This window comes from Monodelphis domestica, chromosome 5 (assembly GCF_027887165.1).
Source record: "Monodelphis domestica isolate mMonDom1 chromosome 5, mMonDom1.pri, whole genome shotgun sequence".
In the NCBI taxonomy this organism is placed as follows: Eukaryota; Metazoa; Chordata; class Mammalia; order Didelphimorphia; family Didelphidae; genus Monodelphis; species Monodelphis domestica.
Window position 1 is genome coordinate 278257936 of NC_077231.1, and position 19462 is coordinate 278277397.

The 19462-nt window shown below is 39.8% G+C and overlaps 1 protein-coding gene across 1 annotated transcript in view; it reads left to right on the forward strand.

Moving 5' to 3' along the window:
• SUSD5 (sushi domain containing 5) overlaps positions 1-19462 on the forward strand; it is a 100735-nt gene that overhangs the window by 43221 nt on the left and 38052 nt on the right. The window contains 1 exon segment of the mRNA XM_001378508.3: positions 9315-9433. Coding sequence (XP_001378545.2) covers positions 9315-9433 — 119 coding nt within the window.

The window sequence follows — 19462 nt, forward strand, 5'->3', positions numbered from 1 at the left end:
AAGAATGACAGGATGTGTGGCTTTTGTACAGCCTGGCTGTAAAAATATAGTTACCCTTAAAGGAATTTCTCATCCTGAGAACCAGGAAGGCTAGAATTCTAAATTGTCCTCCACCTCCCAAGTTATCTACACCAACAGTACTGGCAGATTTGGGGTCCCCTGGATCTGTTGGGCTCTTTGTAGCATTTCAGGACAGAGTGTGAAAGACTTGAGACCCTGGGCCCCAACTGCCCTGATCTGAATGCTGCCCTACTAAGTTGTTTTTAAAGTCCATGCTATGTTTTTGACCACCCTAAAGCTTTCTCATGGGAACTATCCCCCTTTTTCTGCCTCTGGACACAAAGTCTTGCTGGCTACAGGGATCTCTAGCACCACTGGGAAATTTCCATCTCCTTTGTCTGGGTTGGTTCTAGCTTTGCTTTCTTATTGGCTGTGGGATTCTGACTGACTTGTACAAAGCTCTGAAGTAGCTGAAGTCACCTACTGTAGTTTCTCATTGGATTTCCTGATCATCGTTTGGTCTGGTGGGATTTGGAGGTTTTTGTGGAAGTAAATGTGTGGGAGCTGAGCAGTCTGGCTCCATTCAGCCCTTGAGGATTTGACTCTGGTCCGGTCAGCTAGAATGAGCCCTAACTGAAGGATGAGAGTGTAAGAGGGAGTCTGACATGTCTGGGGGGGAAGCTGTGTAGAACTAAAGATATTCGTGCTAAGTTCTTAATGGTCTGTGACATAAAACTTGTGTTTTAAGCTGGATGAACCTAATGCTGGTTACCTATCTATATCTATCTATAATATCTATATTTTACATCTATCTATAGATATCTTATCTATGTATAGTTTCTGACCTGAGATTTCTTTTCTGAGTGAAAAATCTCAATTGAAGTTATGCCGATTCAATAAGCTTTCCAATATGCCAAAGAAATGACATGGTGTCATGTAACTGGTTAGAGAGCTGGCCTCAGGGTTAGTGAAGAAAACCTGGTAAGAAGTCCTGACTCTGGGACATACTGGCTGTGGGGCCATGGGCCAGTTATAATCTTTCAGTGCTCTCAGAAGCTGATCTACACTGGTAGAGAAATTCTTTACTGTCAGTCTTAAAAAACCTAAAGGGCTTCCAGTCTGTTCACAGACAGTGTGTCGTCTAAGGACTAGTTTAGGTAAGTGCAGAAAAGTTCATGACCAGAAGGTGAGCCATTAGGTGAAGAATTCAAGAAGCTGTGACCTGGGGTCTCTTTTGCCAGATTTTGTGTTTATTTCTATTATTTCTTTTGTGTTCTAAATGGTAAAGATTTAGGTGATGTGGTATGATGGTGGCTGATGGTGGATGTGTGGATGATGGCGATAGGATGCAAGATGGGGGACAAGGATGTGTACCCCAGGTTCACAATCTAAAGAAAGAACCATTTTGTATTTCTTAAGAAGGAATTATGGGTAGAAGAAGGCAAAAGATCAGCATGAATTGAAGGCAGCTTGTATTTCATCATGATCATGCACTGGGGACAAAATTTTAGTTAAAACACACACACCCATACAAAGATGTGTTCTCTATTGAATAGTAGATGGGGATGGGGAGGGGAGTGAGAAAAGGAGGAAGAATTTTTTAAAATGCCAAAGAGAGAATTTTTCAGGAGGTTGTGCCTATCTATCATTTAAGGTCCAGCCTGGCTGAGTTTGGAAAGATGTCTCACTGAGAACTTGAACACCAGGAAATTAATTTTTTTGACCTTCATACTCATGGAAATGATCTACTGAGGCACAGAAGGATTGTTATCTGTATCCATTTAAGGAGTTCCCACATCAGGGAAATAAAATCTAATCATGGATTGCTGTAGAGAGTAACTCACAAGGGAAGATCATGGTGGCTCATATGACTAAGATCATCCATCAATGAAAATAAAATGATGATCTATGGCAATGGGGGCTCAGATGGAAACCCCAATGGAAACCAGATGACTAATCCATACATAAGGATCCCTGCTGCTGCATAATGACTTCATGACTTCATTTAAAGATGGAATTTTATCCATGGTTTACTATATTTTTATTTATTTTGTTAACTAGTTTTCAGTTACACTTGAATCTGGTTGGGGCTGAATGTGAGAGTGTTGCCAGGGGTAGTGTGTTTGACATCATATATGAGGATTGTGTCACCATAAATTTCAAAATACAAGATATAGATGTAATGACTAAACAAGATAAAAAATGCCTGTTTCAACCAGATCACACTGCCTTTTACCTGTGTCCATCTTGAGCCTTCGTGCCTTTAGGTACCTCATGTTTGAGATATACTCCCTCCTCATCTTCCCCATCAGGTGCCTCCTCTCATACAAAGCCTTTCCTAATCTCCCCAGTTGTTAGTGCATTTTCCCCTCTTAAAATTACTTGGTGTACCTTTGACTATATTTTGTATTTAGTTATCTGTCCTCTCCCCACTGTCCACCCCAACCTCACTCTCCTGGAACGTAAGCTTTGAGGATGGGTCTGTTTCATTTGTTACTGTTTTTGTATCAAAACCATCACCAAACATGGTAAGGGGAGATGTCATAAGCAAACCAAAATTTAATTGACTTTCAAAGGAATTGGCTGATTTTTGCCAAACTTGGCATAGAACTCACAAACTTTGAGATGGATGAAACCAAATAAAGGAAGCATTTATTACACACTTATTATGTCAAAATATTGGGGATAGAACCAGAAATGTACGACTCTGCCTGCCCTCCAGGAGCTCACATTCTAATGTAAGAGATGTTGCCTATGGAAGATTTTAGCTACAAGACAGATGGAGAGGTCCCATGGTATTTAGCATATGAATGCTTATGCAATGTGAATGGTAATGCATTTTCTTCAATATCATTTCCACTGATAAAATCATATTAGTTTCTGATATTGAAGCACTTTTAATGGCAAGATCTTTCTTTCCTGGGTCTTCAGTAGCTGTAGACCAGCCTGCATCTCCCTAGGGGTGACTTTCCAGGATGATAGCAGAGGATATTGGGCTGGAAGCACTGCTTTTCCAAAAGTTCTTGGGATCAGAGTCCTGAGCTTTTCTCAGTGGGTTCTAATGAGAGGTGGTGAACAAAATTGGTGATAATTTGACTTGCCTGGACTATGATGCCTTCATTCTTTCCCTCAGAATGCCTCATTATTTCAGAGTAGCTTAGAGAATAATAGATACTTGTTAAATTCTACTTATGGACTACTTTACCAACTTGAAATAAAATGGTGGCCCCTAAGTTTCCAAATATATAATATATGTAAATATATACTCGTACATATATATCCATTCATATATAAATTTATAGCCTGTGAGGTAATATGTATGCATGTCTCTCTCATTATATTAAAATAAGTAAATGGCGGGAAATCAACATATTATTTATTTTATTTATTTAGTGCCTTTTATAGTACCCTTTAGGCAAACGCCTTCTTGGGCACTTTACCAAAGAAAATAAACTTAAATTCCAGGCAGACCTCAGCCAGGAAATCACTTCCCAGCTCTAACAGGCACCAAGCTCCTTTCCCAGTCTCCTCCATTCATCATGGCCCCACTCTTCTCCTTTCTTGGTCTGAAAGAACAAGAGGAGAGACAGTTACTATTTAAATGAATATAGAAGGAACTCAGGCTAATGTATCTAAACAGGAAAAAACCATTAGCAAGTTAATTAATTGAGGCCCTTTTACAAGTTTGTTGTCAACTTTAATAATCTATTTGCACTGAGGGCACTATAATTGATTATAGCTATTACTGCTTTGGTAAGAAGTGCCTGATGAAGTTGAATTTCACAACTGGGTAAAAATTCCTGTCTTGCTTGGGTTAGCAGTTACTTTACCCAATAGTAAACCACAGACTTTTCACATAGCTGACCACTTGAGCTAACACATTATGTGTGTTATGTTCAACTTGAGCCCTAATGAATTTACAAATAGCTATTCCTTATCATACTGGTTTTTAGCCTTAACTTATGGTACCTCCACTAGAACACATCCTCTAGTTATTCAAATAACCATGGATTTATGAAGTTGGCTCTTAAAAGAGAAACCAACCGATCTGATAGAAATAAGGCCATGGACAAGGCAAATAAGCCACTTGATTGTGAAGGACCCCAAGACTCCATTAGGTGTCTCTAACGACTTCCTGAGAGAAAACATGTAATTTGTCCTGTACTCATCAAACTCAGGGCGAAAACTAAGAGTTAAGATCATAATATATAACCAACCCAGGAGACTTTCACATCTCCTGAAACTTTAGAGGGGTCACCTCAGTGATCTCTAAGCTATAAATCCTACAGTTTGTTTCCTAAGGTACAACCTTGATAAATTATTTGACATTTCTATACCTCATCTTCAATTTCTTTTATATGGGAACAATTTCTGCCTAACTTACAGGAGTATGATGATCTTTATTAATTGGTTCTCCATAAATTTCACTCCATAAATTCTTTCCCTTTCATAATAGTTATGAAACTCCTTCAGTGAAAAAGCACTGTTCTAAGAACTGTTGGTAGTTGGGAATGGCTAACCGAAGGGAAATAAACCATTACCTCTACCTCTTGAGGGTCCTCAAGGAATTTATAATGCATAAAGAAATAATCTTGAATCCATCTAGCAATTAAGCAAGTATCAGTTGTATGCCAGGCACTGTGCTAGGTACTGGGAATAAAAAGATGAGAGTGAAACAGTCCCTGCATTCAGTGAGATTCTATTCTAACAGAGGAGACAACAAGTCCTTGTCCTCTACAAATCTAAGCTATCAATTTAATAAAAATTTAATCAGACCATAGCCTATAACTACCCCAAGAGAAACCATTTGAATTTCCCCAGAGATCTGTGGGGAATAAATCTATAGGTTGTGTTCTTTCTTCCTTTCATGTGGATGTTTTATGTGTACTGATATTTTACATCAGAAGTTAGCTCAGCTTCAGATGTTAGGTCACTTTATGATATCTTTTTAAAATATTTAAATTAAAATTTATTAATTTGTTACATTAAAATACCCAGTTAACTCCCTCTCTCCCTCCCCTCCCCCATTAGAGAAGGCATAATTTGACAAAAAGATATATGTATAGAGAAAGCTATATCTTACTTCTATTCATCATTTCTTTCTCTGGAGGTAGACACACACAAGTCATTCTTCAAACAATATTTCAGTTGTTGTATATAATATTTGCTTGGTTCTGCTCATTTCACTCTTTATAATTTCATGTAAGTCTTTCCATTTTTTCCAAAATTAACCTGTTTATTATTTCTTAACAGTGCAGTAGTATTTTACCACTTCAATTTCCCTTTAATTCTTTTTCTTCCTTCCTTCCTTCCTTCCTTCCTTCCTTCCTTCCTTCCTTCCTTCCTTCCTTCCTTCCTTCCTTCCTTCCTTCCTTCCTTCCTTCCTTCCTTCCTTCCTTCCTTCCTTCCTTCCTTCCTTCCTTCCTTCCTTCCTTCCTTCCTTCCTTCCTTCCTTCCTTCCTTCCTTCCTTCTTTTGTTTTTGAAACTAGATCTTACTATCTTACCTAGGCTAGAAGCACAACAGCCACTCAGCACCATTCCAATCTGATCAACATGGAAACTTTAACCTGCTCCATTTCTGAGCTGACATGGTTGGCCCCTCCTTACACCGCTTATACACACTTTTATGAAATAACCATATTGGTTTGAACTTAGTAAAGGCTCTTGATCAATTTAGCCCATTGTATCTCAGAACTCCCAGGTCCAAGTGATCCAACAGCTTCAGTCACCCCAGTAGCAAGGATAACTAGGATTGTACTACAAAATTGTTTTTCCAGCTGAAAAAGTGAGCAGCCTGGCAATATGACCTCAGAGGAGTTGGTGGAAACAATCCAGTGCTGCCCACAATCCAATTCTTCTTGAAGCAGCTATTTCTGTTAACTATCTTTGCATAATTTATATCTTGATTCAGATTTTGGTAAGCCTGGAAAAGTCTGATGAAAATTATCTTGGCGAAGTTCATGTGTTTTAATCTACCATGAGATGGATGCATTGAATGTATGTTCTTTGGGCTTCTTATTGTTTCCTCTCAAACATTACTTTTCATGATAAAGTTAACAAACAGGTGGTTCATGTGTGACAATTTAAAATTCTGAGAGACTGGGTTCCTGGTAAGAAAATCAATTTATTGATCAGGCTAGCAATAACAAATAAATTAGTCAGTGATCTCTCTTTGTGATCAAAGACAAAAACATTCAGCATCTTGAGTCATTAAATACAATTTTGGAACCTCATTGGTCAGCCCTCCTCTAGGCACCTCCTATGGGGAGCACTGTGTGACTCTAGGTAAGGCTCTTAATCTCTCAATTTCTTCACCTGTAAAAGGAGGATAATATTAAGACCTCCTCACAGTATGGCTATGAAAACATGAAATAAAGGATGTAAAGCACTTATATAAATGTGAGCTCCTATTGTTATTAAAGGAAAAACATTCTAAATGGTAAAAATAAGGAGGTACTGCGGTCTAAGGTTAGAGGATGGGCAGAGCAAATGTGAGATGGTGTGTTGAGTTTGAGGAATAGCTAGTTATCCAGACTGTCTGAAATAAGAGTGGATGAAGGCAATAAGTGTGAAAAAATGGCTGGAAAGGGAGATTGGAGCTAGGTTATAACTGACCAAAGATTTCCCCCAAATGTCTGTCTTCCTTCTTCCTTCATGAATTTGATGTGCTGAGTATGAGGTGAAATATACAAGCTAAAATGAAATCTTAGTAGAAAAATCAGGTAAATGCCTTGTAATCACTCACCCAGTTCCAAGCACCATCTTCTGGAAGTTTTCCCAAGGTTTTATTGTAAATTTGGCAGTCAGGGTGAGTCCTGGAATTGTGGCCCAAGTTCTGGCTGGATGATTAGCAATGAAAAGGTGTTATTCCATGTTGTTGTTGTTGTTGTTAATAGAGATGTTAGAATTATGGTTTGACCAGCTTACTTTTGGTTGGACAATGTTGCCTTTGGCAAAGAGTCCCAACCAGGGAGCTGAATCAGCTTCGATTACTTCCTAGAGAACATCTACCTGTACACACTAAGGCTGGCTAGAGAAAACACCCCAGGGCCCAGGTCTCAGGAAAGTCTCAGGAAAGAAGAAATCACTTTTGTTACTATAGAAGTAGGACTCCTTTGGACAGGGTCAAGGGAGGAATTGCTTGACATCAAGTTCTGTTCCATCATTTTATTTTTTTTTTGGCATTAGTCACTTTTTTTATTTTATTTTTTTATATTCTTTTTTTAAAAATATATTTTATTTGATCATTTCCAAGCATTATTCGTTAAAGACATAGATCATTTTCTTTTCCTCCCCCCCACCCCCCATAGCCGACACGTAAATCCACTGGGCATTACATGTTTTCTTGATTTGAACCCATTGCTTTGTTGATAATATTTGCATTAGAGTGTTCATTTAGAGTCTCTCCTCTGTCATGTCCCCTCAACCACTGTATTCAGGCAGTTGCTTTTCCTCGGTGTTTCCACTCCCATAGTTTATCCTTTTCTTATGAATAGTGTTTTTTTCTCCTGGATTCCTGCAAGTTGTTCAGGGACATTACACCGCCATTAATGGAGACGTCCATTACGTTCGATTATACCACAGTGTATTAGTCTCTGTGTACAATGTTCTCCTGGTTCTGCTCCTCTCGCTCTGCATCACTTCCTGGAGGTTGTTCCAGTCTCCATGGCTGTTCCATCATTTTAAAGTATACTGAAATATTATAGCACTAAAGAATTAAAGTTCTGAAGCACATTCCCAAAGTATGACTACATTTGGTCAGTTTCCTTGATCTGAAATAGTTTTTCTCCCCAGGAGGTCATTTGAAAATAGCATTATGTTATTATTTTGTGTCTAACCTCCCAACCAAACCAATCCAAGGGGTTTTTTGATCCAAAATACTCAGCATTCTCCAGGTGTCTCCTCCATCCTCTTGAGTGTGACAGTGATTAGCCCATGGTAAAAGCATTAGCTTAAGAGTCAAAGACATGGGTTCAAATCCCATGCCTGATAATCATGACTTGTATGGCCTTGAGGGAGTTACTTAACCTTCTTGGACTTCAGTTTCCCCAAGTATAAAACAAGGAGGTTGGATCAGACAGTTCTGAGGTCCCATATAACTCTGGATTTGTTATGCTAAGCCTGGCATTCAAAGCTCTACAACTTACTCTTTCTCCTTTTTATCCCCTGTGGGCATTTTCTGTTCTAGTCAGGCTGGTTTATTATTCTCTAAATATTGTACAAATTTACTTTACTCACACAGATCCTTTTCTCCAAAGTGCTCCCTTACCTTGTAACCAATTCCTGTCCAATCTTTTATTAGAGTCCAACTCAAATTCTAACTCTGCAGTGGAAGTTTCCCCAATAATATCAGCCATTAGTCATATCTCACTCCATTGAACTGCTAGTATATGTGGATTCTTATACCTGTTATTCACATTTCAGGTGTATATACAATGCATTCTTGCTTGGATGGAAAGCTTCTCAAGAGTAAAAAATGTGTTAATTTTCATATTATTCATACTATACATAATATATTATATATTAGGAACTCAATAAATATTTCTTTAATGACTCTATGACTAAAAGACCAAAAGAAGCCAGTCGTATATTCCATCACCAAATCATCTCTTGGGCTGCCCATGGTAACTTTTCCCAGAACAATGTTTCTCTCTGAGGAGCTTGAGTTCCATTCTTACCTTCTCAATAGATGGACATTTCTTATTAAAGGGCTCCTTTTCACATGCACCACCAATTTTGTGGGTCTTTTTTTGTAGCATCACCTAAATGCCCCCCTACTCCTTACCCTCATACTTTTGGGACTGATGTCCTGCGGACTACATCACCCTCCTTTTCACTCCACTCGTGATTGCTTATTAAGAGTAAATTTTGGATATGGAGTTGAATAAGGATGTATCTCATCAGTGCTAGAACAGAGCCTGGACCAAGGCAGAAAGATTTTAACTTTGAGGAGCTCTAGTGCATGCAAAGTTTTTCTCTAACAAATTCAGAAGTGATTTTCCACTTTCACATTTTAGCCAGTGTAAAAAACAACAACCCAATGTGTATGACTTTCTGAACTTTGAATTCATATAGAAGACACTTGGGGATTGTCCTCTTTATCTTTCCTGTCTTTATTTCTTTCCTCTGAATTGGATTTTTCCACTCCACTTCATTTAGTCAAAGCTCTTTAGGTGAGGTATCTCTGCCCAGGTGAAAACTGGTGTGTGATATTTAGTGTTTGGTGACCACCGTGACCCACAAGCACTAGTAATTGCTCTTCTTTTCTTCAGTTCCACTTGAAGTTTTCCTTTGTTTCCTTCCTTTATTTTAGGACAACGGTGTGCGGCAAGATGAGTGGGGAGCAGCAGAGTATAAAAGCTGTGGATGTGAAAATTGAAAGTGATCTGGTTCCTGGCAGCAAATATGATGCCCTTTGTGTCAAGGATGAAGGTTAGTGCTAAAGCTGCTGAAAAGACACGCAGTCAGGATGCAAGTCAGCTACTGGGGCTTAGTTGAAACAAAGAAAGTACCAGTCACATCCCCATTGCTTTAGTGATAATAGTGTGTTTTATTTTATGTATTTTAAACAATTTTTCAATTTAATCTTTTTTACCAATTACATGTAATAACAAATTTCCAGAGAAATTTTCTGAAGTTATATGATCCATATTATCTCCCTCCCTCCCCCTTCCCAGAACTAGCAGGCAATTCAATCTTGGCTATGCATGCATTATTACACAAAACATATAAAGGTGCATTTTATTTTTATTTATTTATTTTTTTAAACCCTTACCTTCTGTCTTGGAGCCAATACTATTGGCTCCAAGGCATAAGAGTGGTAAGGGCTAGGCAATAGGGGTCAAGTGACTTGCCCAGGGTCACACAGCTGGGAAGTGTCTGAGGCCAGATTTGAACCTAGGATCTCCTGTCTCTAGGCCTGGCTCTCAATCCACTGAGCTACCCAGCTGCCCCCCCCCATGGTGCATTTTAAATAAAAACTTTTGTGGAGGTGAGAACTTTACTAGACTTGTTAAGTCTCATATCTCAGATGGGAAGGTTCACCTTTTCGCAAAAAAAAAAAAAAAAACCTGCCTTCTTGGGCAGGGTGCATGAGTGAGAGAGAGGGAGGAAAAAGAATGAGACAGATTATTGGGCATAGCTGATGTGAGAATTTGTTTCTCTTGAATAAGCATATTTATTATAATTTATTACATATTCATAGCAAATCATATGTATTGTTTTTATATTACATATTATATTATGTTATGTATTTTAAATAACTCAAAAAACCTAGAAAAAGTAATTTCTGAAAGTCATAACAGGCATCTTTTGTACCTAGGGGAAGAATAAAGGAAAAAAAATTTTTTGCAGTATGGTGGTATGGAGGGAGACAGAAACACAGGGACATGGATACGGGGTGGAGGGAAGGGGCTAATTTTTATGGCTCATCAAGGAACTTCCAATCCCATCCAATGCAACTAGCATTTAGTAAGTTCCTACACATGCAAAGTACCGTACTAGGCACTATGGATGCAAACACAGAGAAAGAGCCCTTGTCCTCAATGGGCTTACATTCTCCCAGAGGGACTATTTATTATTATTTTTCTCCAGATTACTGGGGAATTTTGGGCAATGGATTTTTCAGGGAATATTGGGCAATGGCATAAAAGGGTAAATGATACTAGAAAAGGGGATAATGGAAAAATGAATTGGTTCATCAAGATAAGGAAGGGGGCAGAATATAACCAGTGCATTGGAAAGAACTGCGGAGTAGAAGGATTGGAGGTCACATCAAGGATGAAGAAGCATTGTAAGGAGGAGGGAAAGATTGAATAAAGGAATTTCAGAGTTCATGAACATGAATGTGGAACACTTGTGGGTGATGGTAAGATCAAAGGTATGACTATGTGTGTAATCTAGGGACGGAGAGTAGGTCAAAAGAGGTGAGCAGTTTGAAGAACTGGGAAGTTAAGAGTGTTTCTATATTTTGAAGTCCCATAGAATAAGGGTAAGAGTTGGACAAGAGAACAGCCTTGAACCAGATTCTAAACCCATTGAGGAAGGAAGGAAGGGGAGTGTTCTGGAGCATGGTAGATAACAGGGTCCAGAATTTTGACTGGGTAGAAGATATGGATTGAGTGGACCCCAAAGGAAGAGAAGTTACTGAGTGAGGGTGATAGATGGAGATTGTGGAAATGGCCATGACTTAAGAGAGACTTAAGAGAGATGTTTGGTCTGATGTGAATCTAAGGAAAGACATTGATGGGATCAGGAACATTTCCTGTCTTGATCAGTTGTGTAACACCATGTTTAGAGGAATAGCTATGTTCTTTTGAGGATAAGATTGACAATTTAAAAAAATCTTTGTCAAGTTGGTAAAGTATTTTAGTGGAGAAAAAGGATAATAATAGGTAGCATTTATATAGATTTGCAAAGAACTTTACAAATATTATCCCATTTGATCCCTACAATAACCTTGGGAACTTAAGTACGATTACTATACCCATTTTATAGGCACAGAGTGATCCAGTGATTTGTTCAGGGTCATCAGACTGAGGTAGAATTCAAACTCAGATCTTCCTGTCTCCAAGTTCATCAATAGTTCCATTGTGCTACCAGTACTGGATTGGAAGTTGGGAGTGTCTGGTTTCAAACTCTATCTCTGGCACTTATGAGTTGTTTGACCAGTGGCAAGTCACCTAACCTCTTAGATCCTCAGTTTCCTTCTCTGTAAAATGGGACTAAATCACCTACCTTCCAGGGATGGTGTATTTATATTTTTTGAGTGTCTGAAGAGATTGTATATAAAGTTAATCATTATAGCCTTTCTTTGCCTGATGGATGGATCTACTAAAAAGCAGAGCAGTTTTAAAAATATGAACCCTCTTTTACTGGCAAACAAGTTTATATGAAAATTTAGATGAAATATACTGTTGCATTAAATTAAATTAAGTAGAACATGAAAGAACATTTCTGTTGCTGTGTATAATGTTCTCTTGATTCTGCTCCTTTCATTCATCATAATTCATGTAAGTCTTTCCATATTTTTCTAACAAACTTTACATGCTGAGCAAGAGCAGAATATATTGCTGAAGTTAGTATATGTGTTCTAAAACCTGGTAACCGAGAGCATAATGATTAGCACACCCAGAAAACTTTAAAATGCTACATAAATGGGGGCAGCCAGGTGCTCAGTGGATTGAGTCAAAACTAGAGATAAGAGGTCCTGGGTTCAAATATGGCCTGAGACACTTCCTGGTTGTGCAACCTTGAACAAGTCACTTACCTAGCCCTTACTACTTTTCTGCCTTGGAACTAATACAGAGTATTTATTTTAAGATGGAAGGTAAGGGTTAAAAAAAAATACTACATAAATGTCAGTTTTGAGATTATTTGGAGGCAGAAGATCTAGGTTTGAATCCTGGCTACATAGTTATTTATTACATGTGTGATGTGAGATTAAAAAATGAATACTCAAAGTATTTATTATATAGGATTTAATAATAATAATAAAGTGAGTAAAAAAAGGAGTTAATTCAGCCAAGTGAGCAGAGCACAGAGCCAAAGAGACCCGCACGTGCTGTGCTTTTCCAAAAAACCAAGCTCCAAAAAGAGCCTGGCAGCAGCGTGGGTCTCAGCCAAATTTATCTCCCATATGTAAAATGAGGAAGTAACTGAAAAGGATGCTGGGTAAATGTAGTTCAGGTGTAGCAAATTTCTATTTGCACAGTGATCATAGGTCATATCATATCATAGGTCAACTTCTCTTAGCTTACCTGTAACTGTAAAGTTACAGGTAGGGCTAGATGACCTCTGAGGTAATTTCCAGATCTGGAATTTGTCATTTTATGAGTTATAAAATGAGGGGGTGGCATTACTACCCCCATTTTACAGATTAAAAAACTGACCCTCAGAGGGGCTTTGGCTTTGGTCACAAAGCTAAGTCTTGGCAAGAGGGAGGAATCAAACCCAACATTTGGGTTTGACTCTGGAGCCAGCCAAGTTCTTTCCATGACACAGCCAAGATAAGGGAGACTAATGAGGGCTCTATCCATTGAGCCTGTAGCCTGGCAACAGCTTACCTCATATTGAACCATCAATCAGCCCAGTTCAGAGGCACTTGGTGAGTTTCCCAAGGTCATGTAGGGAGCTCCTCATCCAGGCTCAGACTCCAAACTCACTCCTCACTCAGCTCCCACCAACATCCCACATCGGGCATCCTCGTCATGGAATGTGCCAGCCATTTGGCCACCGAGGTACTTTGATTGACACAGGCACTGTTGACAGGCATGTACCCTCACACCCTGACAGTTGGCCTGAAGTAAATTAAATCTGTAACAGAAACTGAGATTTAATTAACTGCCAAAAAAGGTTTATGCATCCTACAGGTTCCACAAACAGCATTCAGCAGGTAATTTTTTTAATGACAGAAACTCTCAGGTGTGGGCACTCAACAGATGTTGGGGAAATGGGTGGTGGGTTTGCTCCTTTTTCAGGTCTAAACAAGTGCACTTCAATTAAGCAAAGGCATAGCACAAGGCCACCTCCAAAATACTAAGTGTTTTGTCATCTTGGGCTTCTCGCCTTGAAGGGATCTTTCCTCAAACTGATGGCTTCCTGGGTACAGGGGCTCCTCATGTAGAGGACTTGCCCAGGGAGCTGCCATCATTCATGTCATCCATTCTCCTGCCTGCTTTTCTCACCAGCTAATGAACACAGTGGATGAAATTAATATTATGCTGCAGGGAGAACATTAATGAGTGCTGCTCCTGCAGAGGAGTGAGTGGATTGAAGTGTAATTAAGACATATCCACAGACTCAGAAGTCCAGAACTACTTAGGCAGACAGATGATAGCATCAGCTAAGGGACTCTAGAGGAAGGAGAGTGGAAGGAGCCTTTGTGGTTTAGGAGAAGAGACTTAGAAGGGACCTAAGGGGCATCTGCTCCAATGCCCTCATTTTTCAGGTGAAGAAAGTGAATGATCCATCCAGAAAAAGAACTGTGGGAGTAGAAACACTGAAGAAAAACAACTACCTGATCACATGGGTTGATGGGGATATGATTGGGGATGTAGACTCTAAATGATTACCCTAGTGCACACATCAATAATATGGAAATAGGTCTTGATCAATGACAGAAGTAAAACCCAGTGGAATTAATTGCTCATTGGCTACAGGAGGGGAGTGGGAGGAGTGGAGGGAAAGAACATGAATCATTTAACCATGAAAACACATTCTTCTAAATTAATAAATTAATTAAAAATTTTCAAATAAAAAAAAAGAGAATGAACTAATCCAAGTCATAAAGGCAGTAAATATTAGGATTTGAAACTAGGCTCTTTGGCCCCAAATCTAGCCATTCTTTCCCTACCCAATGCTGCTTCTCCATTGATTGTTTGGGTTTTGAATAGGATTTATTCTGGAGAAGGGAAATTAGGTTGATTTATGCCCTTTTGCCTTGAGGCAGTGAAGTGTGGCACAGTGAAATGGTGTTGGGTCTGGAGTCAAGAAGACCTAAATTCAAATCTGACCCCAGACACTACCTGTATGACCCTAGGCAAATCACTTAATCCTGTTTGTCTTAGTTTCCTCATCAGTAAAATGAGCTAGAGAAGAATGAGTGAGTGAATTATGAATAAATGAAAAAGCTTCTTTGGGGCATAATTTTTATAGATTTGATATGGCAGAATCTATGGCAGGTCAAAAAAATGCCCAGAGAAAGAACATGGTCTAGTCTGGGACCATCTAGTTATAGAGAGGTCTTATCTAACAGGATGCTGGTGATTCACTTGGGACTTGGGGACCTGTCCCAACTTATAGAAAGAGAATAGACTCTCGATTATCCAGTGGAAGTATTATTTATCAGTCTCTTGATTATCCAGTGGAAGTATTATTTATCAGTCTCTTGATTATCTCATGAAAATATTATTTGTCTCTTTATTATCCCATTGAAGAATTATTTCATGGAGAGAGAACTTTCTCCAATATATCATAGTACCTGGACTATGATAGCTAAGGAGTTCTGGACAGCCAGGAGAAACCTGAATTCAAATCCTGTGGGCAAGTCCCTCCTGTATTCCTTCCTGATATGACCAGAAATATCAGGGACCAGATGCTTTAAAGGTCCTGCAAAGATCAAGTGAGGCAATATTTGTAAAGGGCTTACTTAGCACAGTGCTAGCACATAGTAGGCTCTTAATAAATCCTTGTGCTGAACCCTCCTGCACCCTCTTTGTTTCAGCTCTGCCCTAGGTAGATAAGTCCCTCTCCCTCTCCTTGGTCCATCTTGCTTTGTTGGGAAGAGGGGTTTAATCAGAGACATCCTACTCAATGAGAAGCTGTGGGGTGCAGTGGAAAGAGCATCAGACCTGTGCCTGAGTCTCAGCTTTATCCCCTGGAATCACAGATCCAGAGCTAAAAGGAACCTCTTAGATCAGGTCAACCCCTTTATTTTACAGACAAGGAAACCGAGGCCCAGATCACACAGCACAGGAATGTGAAGACAAGTCTGGTTCTGACATCAGTACTTTTTCTGCACTACCAGCTGAGTGACTGTTGCCCATCTTTCTGAACTTCATTCTCCCTGTATTTAAAAAGGGAGAAATAATGCTGGTGCTGTGTCAAAAGGCTTTGCAAATGAAGAAATGTCCCAGCTTGTACTTCTGTCCTCTCACTGGCCCTGGCCCTATCACCACTTCTCTTCTCCACCTTCCCACCTGCCATATGCTTTACTGTCCTGTGGTCTGAGCTGATGAGTGGGGCCCCTCCTAGTCCCATCTCAGATGCTAACCTGACCTGGATTCACCCAAATGCCTTGTGGCCAGCTTGGCTTTAACCTTTGCCAGCTGGTTACTATCCTCCCTTTGGCACTCCAGCTTGTGCTGAGTTGGTGTCCTAGATCCTGGAGATGTTGCACAAGTAAGACATTACCAAAATCCTAGGAGGAAAAGCAAGAGACAATCTAGAGACATGTCAAAGTAGGGCAGGGGGAAGGGGAAACAGAACCCAGAAACCTTTTCTATAATCAGAGGTCCCTCGTCTAGCACTCTCACCATGGGGAATTCTGTCTTGGGTTGCATTTTCTTTTACTGTGAACTGAGGTTTGGTATTGGTGCTTATTGGGATGCAGGAATGTGGATTTCCCCTGGACTAATCATGATGGGGGGTACCCTTGGCCTAATCACACCAACTAGGGTGAGCTTTGGTTATTTCAGCTGTTAACCCAATTGAGCTCATGGTTGAATGAATGAGCATATGAAAGAAAGGGAAGAAAGGGGGGGGAGAGAGAGAGAGAGAGAGAGAGAGAGAGAGAGAGAGAGAGAGAGAGAGAGAGAGAGAGAGAGAGAGAGAGAGAGAGAGAGAGAGAGAGAGAGAGAGAAAAGAAAGAAAGGAGAGGGAGAGAGAGGGGGAAGGAGAGAGAGAGAAAAAGACAGAGAGAGAAAGAGAGAGAGAGAGAGAGAGAGAGAGAGAGAGAGAGAGAGAGAGAGAGAGAGAGAGAGAGAGAAAAGAAAGGAGAGGGAGAGAGAGGGGGAAGGAGAGAGAGAGAAAAAGACAGAGAGAGAAGGGAGGGGGAGAGAAAGAGACAGAGAGAGACAAAGAGAGAAGGAAAGGAAGGAGGGCAGGAAGGAAGAACTTTTATTAAGCACTTAAATACAATGCTTTATCTATATGATCATACCTGAAAAAATTAGCCTTTAACAGAGTCTACAAAAGAGACAAAAGTGAAATGAATGACCACTCAGTCTGGGGATTGTGTGTGCTTAAATGACTTTCTCTGACAGTCTCTGTTGCTTTCTTACCTCCCTTGGTGAGAGCTTAAAGTCTTTAACAAGAAACAGCTGCCCAGCTGTGTAGAGTTTTTTTTTTCCTTTCCTTGAGGGTGAGTGGAAAGAGAGGTCTCCAATAAACTTCATGTGTAACGAAACAAATTTGTACTTAATATGTTTTTACAAGTTATGTTTCATATACATACAATCTGTGGATTTTAGCCTGGGGAAGGGAAGACTCCAGGAGAACATAATCATTGTTTCAAAATATCTAGAGTCAGGTTGGTGGTACAGTGGATAGAACACTGAACCTGGAGTCAGTAAATCCAGAATTCAAACAGATCTGAACTCTCATTAGCTGTGGAACCTGGGTTAGTCATTTAACCTCTGTCTGCCTCAGTTTCCTCATCTGTAAAACTGGGTTAACAAGAAATCCACCTCACAGGGTTGGTGTGAGGATCAAATGAGATGACAGTTTAAAAGCACTTTGCAAACCTTCAAACACTTTCCAAATGTTCGTTGTAGTGTTGTTGTTAAGGGGATCTTTTTTCAGTCCATCGTCAGTTGATGAGCATTTATGCCTACTATGTTCTACTACATATGAGCATATGAAAGAAAAGGAAGAAAGGGAGGGATGGAGAGAGAGAGAGAGAGAGAGAGAGAGAGAGAGAGAGAGAGAGAGAGAGAGAGAGAGAGAGAGAGAGAGAGCACTGTGCTTAGCACTGGGAATATACAGAAAGGCAAAAGACCCTCTCCCTGTCTTCAAGGAGCTTGTATTCTAATGGGGGACAACATAACATGCAAACAACTACATACAAACAAGATAAATATGAGAAAAATGGGAAATCATCACCTGACTGGCAGCACCAGCTTTTAGAGACATTAGGGAAGGCTTCTTGCCTTTGGTGGGAGCTATTTTCAGATGACCATCAGATGAAATGGCCCCTGAAGTCCCTTCCAATTCTGCCAAACGATGATACCCTGAAGCATTCGTTTATTATAGCTGATGGGAACTAGAGAAGGCAGCCTAACATAATGACCCTCAATAGATGGCGAGCCCTAGAATAAAATCCTAATGTAAGCCATTGAAAATATATGGTATGGGGCAGCTAGGTGGCTTTGGAGATAAGGAGGTTCTGGGTTCAAATGTGACCTCAGACACTTCCTAGCTGTGTAACTCTAGACAAGTCATTTAAGCCCAATTACCTTGTCCTTACCTTTTTATCCATATTCAATATCAATTCTAAGATAGAAGTTAAAGGTTAAATATATATAATAACTATATATTTTACATGATAAATATTTTATGTCTTTACATTTATTTATAGTATATTATATATATATCTTATATATAATTATAAATATATAAGCAATGGAAAGGACCCTGGATATGGAAGCTTGGGTTCTAATCCTAATTCCTAGCTGCATGCATGCCCTGGGGCAAGTTCATTCATTTCTCTGAGCCTTTGTTTCCTCATCTGTAAAACGAGGCAGTTGGCCCAGATGACCTTTAAGATTCTTTCCTGCTCTAGTCTTATGTGTTCCAGATCACTTCGTCTGACCCTCTCATTTTACAGATGAGGAAACTAAGACCAGGAGAGTGGAAGTGACTCCTCCCTCCTTGACCTGAGGTCCTCCAAGGCCAGTGCTATTGCCACATGAGCACAACCCAAATTTTGCTTGGCCTCAAGTTCTTTCTGGTTTGTGGTACTCATCAGAAGCTGCCTGTTCTCTGATGATGCATTCTGCAGTTATCACCGTTCTCCTTTCCTTCAGCCATAAAGGAAAAATGACAGCTTAGAATTCCAATAAAGGCAAATAAATATATGTTTCATAAACTTCTATAAAGGCGCAGAAAGCAAACAAGGTCTGGGGAGTGTTCACATGGTCTTCTTTTAAAAAAAGATTATTGTTATTAATAAACTTTGCCACAAAGTGGGTCTTTTCTTTTCCTTTCCAATACTTTGCATTTGGGCTGACGGTGAATTTCCAGCCCTGTGGTGATCTCACTTAAACTAATAAATGAAGTTATTCTTAACCAAGCGGATGCTGGTGAAGGAAGTCTCCTCCGCACTGGATCACAAGTCTTGCTTTTCCTGACATCCTAGTTCCTCTAGGCATAAGAGCTGGGTGCTGACTGTCATGAGACTTGGGTTCTAGTCCCACCTTCACTCCATGGAATTCCATTCTCTCTGGGTTACCATTTCTTCTCCTTCAAAGCAGGATGACCTTGTTCCTTCCTCGTCCCCCAAACTACCATTTCTTAGTGCCTCCTTCTAAAAAGTCTGACCCCACTCAATCCAAATGACCTCAACTTCCCAAGCCCCATCGTCCACTCCAGTCCATTTTCCACTCAACTGTCAAGTCCAAGGACCTATCCCCTCTAGGATCCAATACAAAAGCCTCTGTGTTATTCAGAATCCTTCATACCCCTTCCTGCCTTTCCATATTTATTATCACTTGGTCCTTACCACATACTTTCCAATCTAATGATGCTGTACTTCTTTTTTCTTGCATATGACCATTTATCTCTAAACTCTGGGCATTGTCACTGACTGTCCCCCATGCTTAGAATTCTCTCCCTTTTTGTCTTTGCCTCCTGGCTTCCCTGGCTTCCTTCAAGTCACAGCTAAAATCCTACAAGAAGCCTTTCCTATGGCTTCTCAAAAAAGAAACAAATTTATCAGAGCATGGTTCAAAATTGTATAACATT